The 18,405-nt window shown below is 32.6% G+C and overlaps 1 protein-coding gene across 2 annotated transcripts in view; it reads left to right on the top strand.

The window, feature by feature from the left end:
- The window catches only part of LOC129975650 (cubilin-like), a 176,167-nt gene that overhangs the window by 41,587 nt on the left and 116,175 nt on the right, over window positions 1–18,405 (top strand). For both annotated transcript variants that reach the window (XM_056088750.1, XM_056088751.1), the window contains exons 18-24: window positions 972–1,134; window positions 3,831–4,021; window positions 7,566–7,722; window positions 9,182–9,363; window positions 10,895–11,060; window positions 15,832–16,045; window positions 16,948–17,078. In XM_056088750.1, coding sequence (XP_055944725.1) covers window positions 972–1,134; window positions 3,831–4,021; window positions 7,566–7,722; window positions 9,182–9,363; window positions 10,895–11,060; window positions 15,832–16,045; window positions 16,948–17,078 — 1,204 coding nt within the window. The remainder of the gene's footprint in view (window positions 1–971; window positions 1,135–3,830; window positions 4,022–7,565; window positions 7,723–9,181; window positions 9,364–10,894; window positions 11,061–15,831; window positions 16,046–16,947; window positions 17,079–18,405) is intronic.

Raw genomic sequence — 18,405 nt, forward strand, 5'->3', positions numbered from 1 at the left:
ACCATGTGAAAAACATGGATTTTGTAAGTTCAATCCGCACGCTTGAAGTGATTGACCTTGCGCCTTGTTGATGGTCATCGAGAATGGGGAAATGTAGTCGTTTGAAATTAAAAAGGCATGTCGGTGGGAATAATGGGAATGCGTGGAATGAGCACATCTTCTCCAATCGACTTTCCGTTAAGAATAGTTGCCTGGCTTCTAGATGCTTGTTGGTCTTCTGATTCTGATGCCCGTGATCGGTTAACGTTGTCTTTCGATTCTTGCCGCATCTTGATCTTGAGATTCCGAAGCACTTGAATTTGCAATTCGTAATTCTGCTTTATTACTCGCTTGTCGTTCCTTATTCGTTTGAGCAGCTCTAATTCGCTTATTTCTATGTGCTGCTCTGGTAGATCTATTAAGTGATGAACGGGTAAGAACATAATTTTAGTCGAAGCCATTAACACGATATATGCTTGTATAACTGAACTATAGTTTGTCGATTCTCTGAATAGATAGAAAAATTACAGTTTGCACTAGAAAATTTCCATTATATATAACTTAACTTGATTGGCAACGATAATAATAACGATAATAATGAACTCTGAATAATATGTGCAGTTTGCGCAGACAAAATATTGTGCACGCTGAATGACAACATCCTGTGTAAATGACTATTCATTAATTAGAAGAAAAAATTAGCGCCTTCACAAAATATTTTTGATTTCATTTCACTCATATTGATTAGCATCAATCATAATAATTTTATTTTACCTGATATATGTGCGATCAACTCCGAATGACATGTACGTTTGTCTTTTGTCAATTGTCTATTTTAAAATATAACTTTCGCCTGAGTGCAAGCAATAAGTTGACAAACCTTCATTGCAATCGGTCGGATGATTCGGCAGGGCATACGGTACGAACAACCAAAATTTACTTTTTATATATTAGATTATTGAACCTCCGGAAATTTTCCTTTATCTGTATAGGTCTATGATGGAGCCTCAGATACAGATCCTGTCATAGGAACCTATTGTACCTCTGTAACTCCACCTCCTTTAACTACTTCTGGACACTCGGCTCTCGTGGTATTCCATTCAGACAATAGTGGACAATATGGTGGATTTCATATCACGTATTCATCTCAATCGAGTAAGATATACGGCTTTGTGCGTATTTTCAACATGTGAAAAGGAATTAACTTAATTCTTTGAATATTTAAAAGCTGAACGAAAGTTACTTTTATTTAAATGTATATAGTAGTAAACATTTAAGTGTGTTTCTTTTAGTTTATTAATATTTAAAAATAACAAAATAGGCATCAATTTGAGAACTTAACTAATGCTGGGTATACATTCAGCCAGTTATAAGACTACCAGTAGGCAACGCATGAGTAGAAAGGCTGAAAAATGCTGTTCGGTCCACGAGAAGTAATTGTCCCGACGGGACAACATCATTCCGCAGTATTGTATTTTTTTCTTACTGCGCATGCGTTTGCAGAATTTGGGTTTTTTTACCCCCCTGAAAAAAAATTGGTCACTTATAGATAAATTTCAACATCGATTAATTAATGCGAGGTGGTGTTTTTTAAAATTTTATTTCCCATTTCTTTTTTATGGCTTGCCAATTTTAGGTATGGTGACTTTTTATTTTACCATGTTTGTGTAAATATCCATCATTTTATTACGATACACAGTGAAAAAGAAAATTCCAAGGACGCTAAAACGACAATTTATAGCCAAGCATGGAATGCCTGAATCTATCTTTTAAAATTGTGGCAAGCATAAATCAGTCCCTTTCTGTGCATGCGCTCTTATAACTGGCAGAATGTAAACCAGGCATTATGTTTAAAAAATTAATAACTCTCATGTAAGAATTTCACGAAACAGAACGCTTAGTAAAATTACAATTAAAGAATATATAATTAAATGTATACCATAATGAAATTCCATTAAACAGAGAATCTTATTAAATATCGGAGGAAATAAAAGTAAAGTTAAAATTTGGAAGTTTTCTTAATCCTACTTGGTTAATCTATACCCATCTGACAAGGACTCATTATAGTCAAGAAAAATAAAAGGATTAGGATAGGTCCAAACGATCTTCGATCACTTGAGGTAAAAGACTTATTTAAATTTTTGAGAGAAAGTTCTGCTTCCGAATTACATTTCATAGGAAAGTGCCCCACATTGATTTTCTCTCTAAGGAAACTAGAGAAACTTTCAAAATTTGACTTGGTCTAGAAGTTTTTTTTTTTTTTTAAGTGATTAAAAGAGCCCGGCTAGACGAAAGAATTGATTACTTTTTCTAACCTATTCATTCATCCATTCCTTACTTTCAACCACTAAATCATTTCAAGGGAAATAAACAAATTAATTAATTAAAGAAATAAAAATATGCTAAGAAATCTACAAAATGGAATAAAATTTAAAATGTTTGAATAATTTTTTTCCGCAATAGCAAATTCTTCACATAGCGAATCGAAGAAAGTTACTTCCCATGATCAAGAGACGCCAATAAGAAGGGTTAATTAACATTTACTTCTTCAATAATTTTATGAATCAAAATTTCTTGAATTAAAACCACCATAAAAATGATGATAATCTTTTTAAAATTAAAAATCTAAAATCATATTCTTTTAAATAATAATAATTATTTTTTAACGTTGACACGTTGATTAAAATATAATAGACATACGTTGATTAAAATATAATACACATACGTTGATTAATATATAAAACACATACGTTGATTAATATATAAAACACATACATTGATTAAAATATAATGCACATACGTTGATTAAAATATAACGCCTATACGTTGATTAAAATATAAAAATAAAACAAGTTTAATTGCTTATTTTTTTAGTAAAAATAATCTTAAAAAATTATTTTTTTTATAACATGAGATATTTTCTAGTCATTAACGGTTATTTCTTTCCTGTACTATTTTTCCTCTAATTTTGACAATTTGTTTTAAATTTATTTTTATATACAATCTGCAACAATATTTTTGCTGTTATACTGAAAATCAAACTAATTACTATCAAACAATTCAACTGCGTCCATTTGTAAATGTTAAAATTAAGACGAAAAAAATTACTTTCTTTGTACATTTGCCTCCAATTAGAGTCATCGCATCCACTTTTACTTCGTTGTAGGGGAATTTTTAAAATTTACTTGTACAATAATTAGGTGCATCGTTTCCATTAAATTGATATACTTCAATCTTATCAAAAATAAGCTGAAATTTTAATTCATAAAATTAAATGCATTCCAAATCAACGTAAGAGCATTCCAAATCAACGTAAGAGCATTCCAAATCAATGATAAGTGCATTCCATATCAATGATAAGAACATTCCATACCAATGATAAGAGCATTCCCAATCAATGATAACAGCATTCCAAAACAATGATAACAGCATTCGATCAATGATAAGAGCATTCCAAATCAATGATAGGAGCATTCTATACCAATGATAGGAGCATTCTATACCAATGATAGGAGCATTCCATACTAATGATAAGAGCCTTCTATATCAATGATAAGAACATTCCATACCAATGATAAGTGTATTCTATACCGATGATAAGCGCATTCCAAATCAATGATAAATGCATTCCAAATCAATAGTTTAACAGACAGAACAAATGATTTTCTATAAAAACAAAGAAATCGAAAAAGGTGCCTTAAGATGTGAAAGATTGTTAACTCGTTACTCTATACAATTTTGTTAAATTAACAAAAAAGAAAAAAAACATTATGTTGTCGATACCATTTCTGTAGAATTTTAAATTTTCTATCTCTTTAGTCTATAATTAATAGTTCAAAATTGCATTTCAGATGTACAAGGTTGTGGAGGACTTCTAACAACCCCGACTGGCAGAATCAGTTCTCCGAATTTTCCGGATGTTTACGAAAATAATCTAAACTGTGAATGGCTGATTAGGATACATCCTGACAACCGACTAAAACTCACATTCCAGGAATTCAATTTGGAGCCTCACAGCAATTGCTCTTTTGATTACTTGGAGGTACTTTTGACAGTCAAAATCTTAATATGAATGGCTACTAAATGCAGGATGATTCATAAAGAAATATACAGTGTTCAATGCCCTATAAATTAAGAACAATGCATTATTATTATTATTATATGTCACCTGTAACAAAGGTGTTGTATGTGATACCTCTTAGAAGGAGCAGTACATTTTTTTCCTGGACACTGCACAGAGCAAATTTATATTAAGGAAATCTCGCATGTGCTGCACTGTGAATTTGCGATTCTCTCTTCCCCAAAAGGAAATATTGTGTTCGTATACTTTCCCATAGGTATGAAAGGGTTCTCGATCAATAAAAACTAAGTGATAGGCAAAATAATCGTTTTCAAAACGGAGCAGAATATAGGCACAAAATTCAAAGCTCTTTTGTTTGTCATTCAATCATTCAGATTTTGCAACTTATGCACTTCGTATGGAATCATTTTCAGCTTCTTTCTCAAAATTCTGCAGACGGTGGGCTGAGATATCTACACTTCACGACTGAGCATATCTGGAAACTGAGAAATCTTCACCTCTGCTTGGATTTTTCCAGGCTTTGTTGAATGCCGACTTCTTGCGATATAGTCAGTTGTACAGGACTTATACCTTTGCACGAACAGCCGAGAGTTTTAAATTTTTCATGCCATTGATTGATGGATAGATTTTCTAATTGGAACTTCTCCGAATTGCGATCGAAAAGACCATTGCAAAACAGTTGCCCAATTCGTTTTGCTAAATTGAAGAACACAAAAAAGACTTCTCCACTGCAGACGCCATTCCGACTGACTAGTCACATGACACACATGCTGCTACCTATGTTACTTCTAACAATCTTTAAGAGTAAATCTACCCTACAATTTGCTAAGTTGGATCGTATCTTTAACTGTTACTGTTTATAGCATCTGGAAGTTGTATACTTCTTAATGAATCTCCCTGTATAGTCCCACTATGTACTGTCTTAAAATCTTAAAGGAAGCCCATATGATGGCACAAATTCTTTGATTTAAAGTAATTCAATTGACAGAAAATTTTGCAGCAAAATGTCTCGTATTAGAAGTTTGCTTATATAACTGAAAACACAATACAGCATGCATTATATTATATGAGAAATCAGAAATGTCGCAGAACTGACTTGGCTTCATGCGTTATATAGCTTAACATCTCTAATATTAAAATTTTAATACAACTGTCCATCTTTTATATTCTGGCGAGGCGAAACATTCTAGAAATTCTCACATATCTCAAGAACCAAGTTTTGATGGACCTCGAGAATTTAAACTTCCCAAACAAGCATTGGGTGATAAATCCGGTTGTGAAGCCAAACTCACAGCAACAATGTTACTATTTTTAAATTAGAATTTTAATTCATTGAAAATGAAGCGAAATCTTGATATTACCAATGACATTACATGGCAGAAATTTTTAGCTTTATTTTAAAACTTAGCACACTTATTTTTAATTAACCAATTTAATTGCCACGTGATTTTTCCCAGAATTTTGGCAATTTTTAAAAAAAATATATTTATCCAAAATTCAATAATAGATTTAATTGCTACAACGAAGCATTTTCATTGCTGCAAAGCATTTAATTGAAGCATTTTCATTGCTTCATCAAATATTTAATCTCTTGAGTTTCGTTCATTTTTGATTTCTCATATACTAGTACAAGTTTTTCTTTCTAGTAGAGAAATCATCAAAAATAATCATCAAAATCATCAATAATCATCAAAAAATTAGATATCGAGATTTTGACGAATTTCCACATTTTAGACCTTTTTGATTTCGAAAAGCACATTTTTGAAAAATGTCTATCTGTCTGTCTGTCTGAAAAAGATAACTCAGAAGTACTTTTAGTTAGACGTATTAAATTTGATATATGGTCTTTATATCAAATTTGTAGATTTTAATCGAATTTCGAGCAAAATCCGTTCCGAGGAAGTCTGTACTTTCAGCTATTCTAATAAAAGTTAACACTATAAGTACAAAACTAAGAGAACAATATGAATAAAATTTGGTACATAGATTTGACATCTCCAATATAGAGATCCTTCAAATATTGAGCCAAATCCAACAAAGTCTTGACTGTCTATAAGTCTGTACTTACAGAAACATATAAATGTGTTACTCAAGCACACACTGACGTATATATCAAATTTGGATGGAATTTTGTGATTAGAAATCTAATTTTATGTAAAATGTTTTGTTTCAATCGGTTTGGGAAAACGCTTCTAAAACGGAAAATTGATATATTTTTTTTTTATACTATTAACCGCATGCTAGGGATAATTCACCAAAACCCTCCCTAAGTATGACATTATATTGGGTTGGCAACTAAGTAATTGCGGATTTCACTCATAGATCGCTTCAGTTGAATTTTTAGGTATACAAATGTAAAACACATTTTGTTATTTGATAGTTGGTAATTCAGCTGTCAATCAGTAAAAAAAGTTTTTTGATCGGTTGCGTAGTTTTCGTTTGGCGTTCGTTGAAAAATGGAAAATCAAAAGGAACATTTTCGTCATATTTTGCTTTTTTATTTCCGCAAAGGGAAAAACGCATCACAAGCTCGTAAAAAGTTATGTGCTGTTTATGGTGACGAAGCCTTAAAAGAACGGCAGTGTCAAAATTCGTTTGCCAAATTTCGTTCTGGTGATTTTTCACTCAAAGATGAAAAACGCTCTGGTCGTCCAGTTGAAGTTGATGACGACCTAATAAAAGCAATAATCGATTCGGATCGTCACAGTACAACACGTGAGATTGCAGAGAAGCTTCATAAGTATGATTCCCTAAGTATGACATTATACAATAGATTCTGTAAAAATAGTAAATTCATGCCAAAGACTAATATTTCGTAGCGTATTGTACGCCAATACAATGCAAGGCGTTCTCGGGGATAACGTCTTTATTAGAGAGTATGCGAGAAATTTTTGGGGAGACTGTTACTGCTTGTTTAAAGGTATAAAAGTAAAAATATCTGTTTATAATCTGTCCAGCTTACATCAAGAAACTGCATTATCGCAAGGAATAAAGTGCAGTTTTAAATAGATTACTCGGACGCCTAAGTTCTTAATTTTACTATACATCTGAACTCGGCTTCATTAACCGCTTAACTGTTTTGCCCGAGTGCCATACGTGCATCGATTTATCGAATTTTGATAGTCGTAATCAAAAAATAAACCATTCATAACGATTATAATTCAGTATTAAAATTACTTCGAATGCATAGATAAGTCAAGTATTCAGTGGATTTCCGTTTGAATCAAAATAAGAAAATATTCCCAAAATAGAAAATGTCATCTTATTAGATAGTAAAGAAAATAAAACAGTTAAGGGGTTAAGCAAGCTGCTTTTTTAAGAGAATCATGAAATCAAGTTATGCATAAGAAACAATTTAAATCAAACACAATGAACATTCCCGCCGAAACATCTGGTTTCCGAAATGGGTTAATAATATTTAAAACCCTAGGTGTTCAGTTCATAGTATGAAATTTTTTTTACCATATTAAAATCAGATTGTATAACATTCTTTCATTTGTTTCAGATTTACAGTGGAAACTCGGACAGTGCGCCTTTGCTAGGGCGATACTGCGGGTGGAATCCACCTCCAGAACTCTTTTCTAACACCAATCAGCTTTTTATTAGGTTTAGAACTGACAACTCACTTGTGCACAGCGGTTTCAAAGCCGAATATAAAACAAGTAAGGATTATAAATTCTTCTTTGTTAAATTCAGATGAATTGATTTTTGCATCATCTTTAAGCAGTCAAAAAACATTCTAAACAATCTTTGCAAACGATGACAAAGTGGTAATATTTTCCTCGTAACAATTTATTTTATTATCAACTACTTCTAATTGCTGGCATTTATTATTATTTTTATTGAATGTAAATGTGTGTATTTAAAGATCCTTTTTTAGTAAGACAATAACCAGCAATAACATTTCGTAGCTAACCTGATTTATATAGTGTATTTATGTCACAATCAGTGAATTACAATTTTGGGTTCTTTGGCAAACATCTTTGTTTGATGTTACAATAAACTCTGTTTTAGTTCTGTTTTTAGATAGTTGTGTATTCAAGTACTGTCACTTCTCTTGGACAAGTAGCAATATTTAGTTTGGTATTATGTTATTACCATTCCAATGATTGGACTATCATCTTCTGTCTTGGGAATATACACCTTAAATTCTTATGTTATTGCTAAGATGACTATCATTAACTTTACATCGAATGCCTAAGCAGAGCAGGGTTTATTCTTAATTTGGGAATTATGTTACCTTCATTTCAATGACTGGACTATCTTCTTCTTTCTTAGGAAGATATATACCCTCAATTCTTATGTTATTGTTACGATAATAACTATTAGATTTACATAGGATACCTAGTCAGGGCGGGGTTTGCTCTTAATCTTAAAGCAAGCGTGTCCTTTATACTTTGAAAAGTCAAGTGTATTTACTAAATAAGCTAGTATAAAATCTTTTTAAAAGCTAATTATTAAAATCAATTTACAATTGGGTACAGATTATTATTTTAAACCATTTTTAATTAAATAAAACGAATAAAACTTACGTAATCATAAAATACAAAAACAATATAAAATAACCTAAAAATTAGTCGAAGGGTGTGAAATTGAAATAAATGAAATTTCCCATATTCCAATTAAAATAATTATATTTGAACTACGAAAACAATACGGAAATAAAGAAAAACAAAAGTTAGATATGAAAGCAAAAACTCAGTTACATTTTACTTCACTTCCTTGCATTGTTACACTCCGTTCAAATATACCTAGTATTTTCGAAATATAGAAATTTCTGGAAAATCTTCATTTGCACACATAGTAGACTGATTCTATTAGATGTGTTTTTTTAAATCTTATCAAATTATAAAATGAAATTAAAAAAATACATTTCATGTTAAGTTTAAGCACCCTATAGAGTCAATCATTCGGGTGAATAAGTTGGTCACCAATGGCGACTAGTTAAATTCTAAAAAATTATTTATTCTAAAACCATTTTTGATTTCATAATCTAACATCAACTATTCATGCTCAGAAAATAGCTTAGTTTTTACAACTACTTACATTAAATTAGAAATAACTTGTTATGAAAATAATATTAATTTATTTCATTCATATTTAATATCGTTTTTCTTACAGTATGCGGTGGTGTGTACTCAGAGCTTACGGGCATTCTGAGCAGTCCATATTACCCAGATTCGTATCCAGCACATGCACAGTGCATTTATGATATTCGTCTGGATCCGGGAAACCTTGTGAATGTCTCCTTCCATTACATGGATATCGAGGCACATTTAGACTGCCGATATGATTACTTAGAGGTAACATTATATCAAAATCTACTTATACTGAGTCTCAAAGTGTTTTTTAAATAGAAAACAAGCCCTTTCAAACCTTTGAAGCATTTGGAAATATCATGAGTTAATAGAAAGTTAAATTGTTTTATTGTGAATTTTAACTTCTCATCATTCAACCACATATCTCACATCCGTATTTTGAATTATTATTTGAATTTAAATATGAATAGTATATCTTAAAAGATAGTCAGCACTGTTTAAAAAATTGTGCATATCATCTGTTTTACAGTGATGAATTTCAAAGTCTTATGCAGCTTTGGTTGAATTGATTGAAGCGATGAAGTATAAGCAATTATGCAAACACATTGATTTCACCCACGAGGGTTGCGATGAGTTAAAAATTAGAATGCCTAAAAGAAAAGACTTGAAAAAAAATGGGATAAGTGATCTACCCATCTGCTATACTTTTAACCAACGTTATTCAAATTTTGAAACCAATAGCGTTTTAATAAAGAATTTCTCATTTAAATAGATCTGCTTTATTTCAATGAGAAAAAAAGGCTTGGTATTTCCCTGATCTAACCTTAAATGTGGATTAAACTAAAATGTCAAATAATGAAGCAGAATTTCCAGACAATTCTTTATTTTACAGCCCTATATATACAAAGAACAACTTGTTCTAATCTTGGTTAAATAAATAGATATTTACACCTGTGCGAGGAGATACAACAGTCAAAATCGGAGGTTTTTCTTGAAACTCAGTTCTTTATCTCATCAACACGACCATTCCAGGGGTAGTTTCTCAGACTCCGAACACGTGGGCGTAGTCCAACAGTTCCTGCAATTCGTTTCTTCTCTCCTCTCTAAAAAAAAAAAAAAATCTCCGCACTTTATTTCGGCGACAATCTCCGCCTCTTAATTTACATTGATCATTTGAGTTCTCCTTCGACCAATCGGGGTTCAGCCATATGCTCTCTCAGAGGCACCAATGGGTCGTGGGAAGGTCCTTTCACAAAGAGAAACATCTAGCATCCAGATGTTCGGACACCCCTTTCTCTTTTAAGGTACTGTCAATACCTCTGGCGCGAGGAATTCCATATGTGGTCTTTCATTGTAGTTGCTAATTAACAGATGCGAAACCACCCAGGTGAAAAGATCCACCATCTGGCTGTATCGAGGAGTTGAGTAAGTAAGAGCGACGACATAATTATTCAGTACAACACAATGTCTTATCGGAAACAGGGAATGTTACAGCATTTTAACTCCAAATTTAGCAGTTAAGTCAGCCTTGCACCTCAGATGCTACTTTAAGTGCCTTGGATCATAACTATATCTTAGTGTCTAGTCAAAAGAACAGTCTATATTCTACCTTTATAAGCCTTGAATCATGGACTTGACTAGATGCGTTGGATCAGTTAGGACTAGAACCGTTGCATGAAATTGTAAAACATGACGTTAATCTACTAAAACAAAAAAAATTAATTTGGGATTAGTGCCTTGATAGGATATTTAAAGTATTTCTGCACTAAGACACATACATTTTGTTTTAATGTAGGTAAGAGATGGCGATTCTGAGAGCAGCCCATTGATTGGGCGTATATGTGGATACAGACAACCAGAAAACATAATTTCCACCTACAATAGTCTTTGGATGAGATTTGAAACCGACGGCAGCGTGCAGAATCGGGGGTTTTATGCCGAGTATAATGCAATTCCGATTGGTAAGTAAGGAAATGACAGATTTTGCGATCCTTCAGTTAATCTGAATCACAGTGCTGATTCTCCCTATACGATCAATCTATAAAAGAGAAACTAATTATTTCATTTTTGCTTTTCCATATACGTAGTACAGAAAAAGTATAACAATTGTCAAAAAGTTCGAACTCAAGATTTCGTTGAAATCACCACGTTTTAAACCTATTTGAGTTCTAAAAACACATTTTTAGAAAAACTGAACGGATTTTTTTTCCTTCCGTGCGTGTATCCGTCTGTCTATCTGTGATATAGATAACTCAAAAACTCTTTGATACAGACGGTTGAAATTTGGTATATAGTTAAAATTTGCAGATTTCTGTTAAATTTTGAGTAAAATCTGTTCAGAGGTAATCCGTCTGTCCGATTGTTCGAATATAAATTAACCCATAAATACAAAACGGAGAGTGCTAAATAGATAAAACTAGGTACGAAGATTTAGCATCAGTATTGTTAATATATATCAAATTTTGAGTCAGATAGAACTGCGAGTTGACTGTCTATCGGTCTATACTTAGAAACATGTAAATAATTCAAAAACGCAGTGCCTCAAATATATCAAATCTAGTATAGGATTTTGTGACTAGTGTAGTTTTGTGTGAATTTTTTGTTTCAATCGGTTGGGAAAAACGTGTCTAAATCACAAATTCGATTTTTGGATACGATGAACGCGTGCCATTGCATTGGGTACTATGAATCGCCAAATAATGCTCTAAGGGTTACATGATATATTCAGTAAAAATGTTAACTTCACGAAAAAGTTAATATTTTATAACCATTGCTCGCCAATGCCATGTATTACGTTCTCTGGCTTGACAGGTTTATTAGAGAATATGCGAGAAAGTTTTGGGAAGACCGCTTCCAGTTATTTTATTTTTTCTAAACTGGCAATCGTTTTATGAAAACAGAAATTGCTTTAAAATCAGCGCTCAAGAAATGTGTCAGAAGTTCGACGAAGCTTAGCTTTGAGACTTTCATTTATTCATATTTATTAAAAGTCAAAAGACAAGTGGTTTAGTGAAAATTTTACTTAAATATTTTAGGACTTCATCCAGGAAAAATTTACATCATTTATTGCTTATAAATGGTAAGATGCCAAAAGTCAACTTCTTTACTTAACCAAAATAGAAATAAGATTATGGGTCGGGATAATCCTGGTTGGCAGAGCGTTAGACTCGCGTCCCTTAGGTTGCGAGTTCGAACCCCGCCGAAGACTCCCCGCGTGCTTGGTGGCTGACGCGCGTATAAATCTGTCGTGGTCACAAAGTCCTTCATGTTGAGATTAATACCACTAGGGGTAGTGGATCAGGGGTGATCGTTCTCTGATTCAAGTCTAAATTACGATTTGTGGAGGAATGAATGAAGTCCACCCCGTAAAAAGGGTTGTGACGTGTGTGTAGCTAAGTCGTTCTCTTGGCCCTAGATGGTATTGCTATAATAAAACTAGAGACGTTCCCCCACCGGCTTAAAATCGCTGTCTGCGTAATAGTGGGCTTGTCCATGGCAAGTGCCATAAGAATCAACAACATGAATAAGATTGATGATAACATTCACTAATATTAATTATACTTTAACTCCTTACCAGTGATACCAGAACATCAATGGTACATTCAATAGTTCAAAATTTTTTTCAAATAATAATCTAAAATTAAGTTAACTATAGCAATGCATTCAGAAATAGAAACCGTGGAATACATAAACGTTTCAGGCTTCTTTTGAATTCATCTTAATTAATTAAAAAAAACTTTCAAAGGCTCATTTTTCTAATTATGTAATTAAGGATTTAAAAAGTAAATTGAAAGTATTATCATAAAAGGTTTATTACATATGCTATCATTGTCTTCCTTTATTACAATAATAAAGTCATTTCTTGTGACGTCGCAGTTACCCAAAAGTGTAACTGCGCATCTCATCCAACTCCCAAATGCACACTGACTTATAATACGCTGTTTGCTGTATTTTGTGAGCCCGTCTCATAATGAAAGTCGTTGTTTTTATTGTTAGAAAACATAGGTATTTGTAATTTTGTATTGAAATTTATTCAACTGACTTCACAGTTATTTAAAAATAATTATATCTCATATCTTAGGTTGTATCACATAGTGCTTCTATTTATATGTTAATTCTGCTTCAAAGTAATCTTGCTTTTATTATTGGAGAATATTGGTTTATGCTGAACTGTCTTAATAAAAACAATTTATTGACGTCACAGTTAAAAAAAGACGTAATTGCGCAGGCCATTAGCTCCTAACTGAGTAACTGAACTAACTTACAATGTGCTGCATGTTGCTTTCTATGTGCTTCTGTCGTTTTGAGACTCTCTGCTTTTATCTCTGGAACACATTTCATTCGAAGATCATAGCTTAAAATCAATTTATTCGCTTAATGTCACACTTATTTTGTGTAGGTCATTCATATCTGATTGCAGATATCTAATTCAAGGTAACTTACTTCCCTTGCAGGTAAATATTAGTTTCATAACGACACCGTAATGTATTCAATTCATTGACAACATAGTCACTTAAAAAATCTGCGCATGTCCCATGAGATGCTATGGCTTCAATTCCTATTTCATCCGGTAATAAACTGGCACATATAACTTGAATTTATTAGTTTTACATAAAGTGAAGAATAATGCCGAGTATTTCGGTACTGAATAGCTCAAACAATGCCACACTTGAAAGCAACAAACAAAGTCTATTTATGACAACCATCATCTCGATAACATTATTAAAACAACAAATGAAAAACTAGATACAGAAACTCCACGTTTTATAGGATTGAAGCTTATAATATTACATTATTTCTGCCTACCAATCTTTCTAATTATTTCCTTTCACATAGTAGTTTTTATATTTAATAAGATAACCACAAGAACTATTTCAATGAATACAAGGAAACCGAATGACACTCTAACTCCTGTTTCTACCTTACGGCACGACCGAAAGATATTAGGATGACTAACACAATTTGGTTATAGGAGCGTCGATTGACATTTTAGAGGTGGCAAGAACTTATACATGAATTGATTCAAGAGCATGAATTAACATTATAGAGGCAATGAGGGTAGATTCAAGAGCATGAATTGATATTTTAGAAGCAATGAGAGTAGATTCAATGAGAGTAGATTCACCAATATAAATTGATATTATATTGGTGCTGAGGGTAGCTTCAACAGCATGGATTGACATTATAATGCTGATGAGGGTAGCTTCAAGAGCATGGATTGACATTATAATGCTGATGAGAGAAGCTTTTATACAAATAATGAGCTCTCCAATTCGCATTTCAATATGAACTTGGTAACAATTGACGATTCCTTAGAAAAACTTGGAAACGACAATTTAGAAGTATATATAGTGATTCTGACTTGATCAGTTACATGAAATGTCTTTTTTTTTCGGAATAATACGAGAAGTATCTTGGTTTCGATATGAATTAGTGATGCTGCAGTTCATTGAGTAAATAGCGAAAATTTCGCTTCATGTATTAAGCAATCAAATGTAGAACTCAAGTATTTTTATTTTTACTGACATTTTTCGATTCTGCGATTTCATTCTTTTTCTAAGTTGTTTTTAAATTCAAAACATTAATCACGAATTCTATTTAATTTTATAAATGAATAAATGACTTTTTCCGGTTGATTTAAGTTCGAATTTCCTTCAGACCAAAGAAATATTAGAGAAATTCTTAAAGTGGATTTTACATTATTATAAAAAATATACACAAGGACAAGAGACGTTTTGTTGTAGGGTAATGTTTCAAATTGAATTAATTTTTACAATGTTATTTTAATAGTCTAACAATAACAATTAATTTTTAACAATCAAGTAAATTTTAGTTAACAAGTAATTTTTAGAAGTCTGATCAGTAGTATATTAAATTTTCACAATCTTCCCGATGTGTAGATTGCTTCATTTGGGGAAGAATTTTTTTTTTGCTTGTTTCTACTTTCAGTCAGATCTAGCATCTTTAATGCATGTTATCGAATGCCTATGGTTATTTCTTGTTGAAAAGTTTTCGGAACATTCATTGGTATATGATAATGTGATCAAACTGTCTCTTGAATTAGGTTAAGTTGGGAAAATAGTAATGTATTCCTAAGTATTCTTTTCTTATTAAATGTTTCTATATTATGATGCATAACTGTAGACAGAATGAACTTCCAATTGCTCAGATCTTCTTTTCAGGTTCTTCTTCCCTTAGGCGAGTGAATCTTTTTTTTGATAAAAAAATGCGAGTTGCATTTACATTTTATCGTGATCTTTTTATAATATCCCAGTGGGATTTGACGCTAATAAGTGACAAATTTCAATCGACTGCATTCCCTCGCCTCACTAGTTCTACTATGTCGTGAATTCATCTTCTTGGAAACGATTCTTTCCCATTCTTAGATTTCTTTATTGACCTGAGCTTAGTATATTTAAAGCCCTGTTCCCATGGCCAGTTGCCTTTACGGAAATAGTAGTAAATCTGCCATCTGATCCATTGAAGGACCTCTCTCGCCTGTGGACGTCCTCTATCGGAAGCTTTCCCGCAAACTTTCAGTAAAATGAACAGACACCAAAACCCTCGGGAAACCTCAAGTGAGGGGAAAGAATGGAAAAATGCGCAGGACACAAGACGGCCAAGGCCCGTCAGAACGGGGCTTAAACCAATTCAAGTGGGACTAAGGCCATTTGAGACCTGATACCTGTAAAGTTCTAATTTTAGAAAATTAATAGACTTGTATATTTATAGGTTGTGGAGGTGTTTTCACAGAACCTCGAGGGTTGATCTCTACTCCTAGGCACCCCGATCGCTACCCCCATTCTGTCACCTGTTCATGGCACCTGAAAGCTCCTCCTGGGCACATCGTTCGTCTGACATTTTCTTCTTTCCACCTGGAACCTGATGCGGATTGCCAGTTCGATTACGTGCTTGTTCAGGATATGGATGGAACAGCAATCGGAAAGTAAGTGTGATTGAGAGTAATGCTTGAAACTAATCTTTAATTTGTGATTAAAATGGTAATCATTGAAGAAATGCTTACATTAGTGACATTCTGATTTGATGGAAATTCTTTCCATTCTATCGAAAAAAAACTCCTTCTGTAAAATTTTGATTTTTATTTTTTTCCCCTCTCTCTATACCTTTGAAATATTAGATATCAGATTACTGTTCCATGAAGAATTTTCAATTTCATATTCCTCAACCATTTGCTAACTATAAACAATAAACGGCTACTGTGACCCGCCACTAAAGCACACGGAAAAAACTGAATTACCGGACCACCACGAGAGCAACAATGGCGGGAGTTATGGTTGAATTCTACGGACCATCACCGGCCACGGTACAACCCTTTCCATAGGAAGTACATTCTAGTGGGTTGTGTGTCCTCACTATTTCTGTATAGGGTTTAAAATTTCATGCGAGATATGAGAAATAATACCTTTATTGGAGAAAATGTGTGGAAGTTTCAGGACACCATTCTTTTTGGTTGTAATTCTATATTTTGAAATATTTTATTGATTCTTTTTTTGTTAATATATAATAGTAAAATTTAATAATTAAATTAATAAGGTAGTTTAAAAAGCCCTAGTCAAAATTTAAAGGTTTGTTAGTCCAAAGGGTGGCCGCTATAAGGAGATTTTTATCAATAAACTAAGTAAAAGAAAGACAAGTCAAAAATAGGTCCAGTTTTGCATTTTGGTCATCAGATGGTCTTCATATTTTATCTATAAAACTGGAGTGCAAAACCTTTCCCTCCATTATTAAGATACTTTAAATATCTTTTTTAAAAAAATTAGGCTAATATGGCAGAAAAGTGATATTATAGATTTCTTACAATATGTATACATGTTTTCTGTTCTTTAGGTATTGTGGAAATCGGAAGCCACCCATTCTGACATCCATGGATAGTTCTCTTTTTGTACAATTTGTTTCAGACGCAAGTGTCGCCCGAGATGGCTTTACCGCTTCTTACGAATTTCTGGATTTAAAAGAAGGTGAGTGAAAATTTAAAATTGATTTAAAGTGAATTAATCTCCCTGCCAAGAAAACTCTATGGACAAGCGATACAAAAGTTTATAATACTGTAGTAAAATTAAGATAATCTAACTTAACTTATACTTGCTGCTAAGCATGAGAAAGGGGAAGTAAATAGTTCATAGTTCAGTTAAAAACATTTTTTGTTTCGACACGAAAAATACTAAGAACACTAAATAATTCTAAATATTATACATCGTGTTCCTTGTAGACCATAATTTTTTTAAAAAATTAAAATACGTTTAAGATTTGATTTGAAGTGAAATGTACTCTCATGTGCTAATTTGTTTTCCATTTGTGAGGAAATGAATAACTTTCTTTATTATATTAAGGAACATTCCTTTCGATATAATACATGCATAAATCAAAGTTATATTGCGTTACTCAGAATAAAATAGAAGAATGAAGAGAGATCATACCAGATGAACCATATCGACACTAAATTTCACAAACAAATGCACTCAACTAGAAAACAATGAGGGTTAAAAGGGTTTTATTTCTGGGGATACCAAGAATTGAAGTAATGCTTTTAAACTGCTAAATTCACTTTAAGTCAACAAATTGCATTTATAGGCAAAAGTCATTGTTGAGATTTCGTCTACTATGAAATTAGACGTATCCTCCTCTCCAAGGAGATGGAACCTTATTGACAAATTCTTATTGCACTTAATGCATTTTGATATTACTTAATCTCATAAGCTCAGCTAACCAAGAGAAAAGAATCTTTTTAGCAGATCTATATCCCATATAACAGAAGCTAGTATTGTTTTATATTATAAATTCTGCTCTCCAAGAGAATAGCAACCATGTAAGCAGATTTATATCACACCTAATATTGCCGCATTGAAAAGAGGCAGTCGACTCTACATGGACGAATGGTCATAGCAATGGTCTCTTAATTAAGAGATTGTAAGTTCGAATCCCGCTAGAGACAATGCGATTCAATGTTTGTGTAAATATTTAATTCCTTGATTTTATGTTTCCCTTATTTCATGTTCCAGAAGATTCTGGACATTTCTTTAGTTTACCAGACAAGTGTTCTGGTCTTTTCTTACTGTCTCCAAAAAAGTATTCTGGAACTTTCCCTGCTAGTATAAAAGCAGAAGATTCGTCAGTCACTGAGTTCAGAGTTGAGTTAATAAATTGGTTTAGCTCTACTTCTTGTTTGTGTCATTGAGTTCCATACTAAAGTACCTACGTGGCAATATAAGCAAGTAGTATTTTATATTATAAATTCTGCGCCCCAAGAGAATAGCAACTTGTCAGCAAATTTACATCACAACTAAC

The sequence above is a fragment of the Argiope bruennichi genome, chromosome 7 (assembly GCF_947563725.1).
Source record: "Argiope bruennichi chromosome 7, qqArgBrue1.1, whole genome shotgun sequence".
Taxonomy (NCBI): domain Eukaryota; kingdom Metazoa; phylum Arthropoda; class Arachnida; order Araneae; family Araneidae; genus Argiope; species Argiope bruennichi.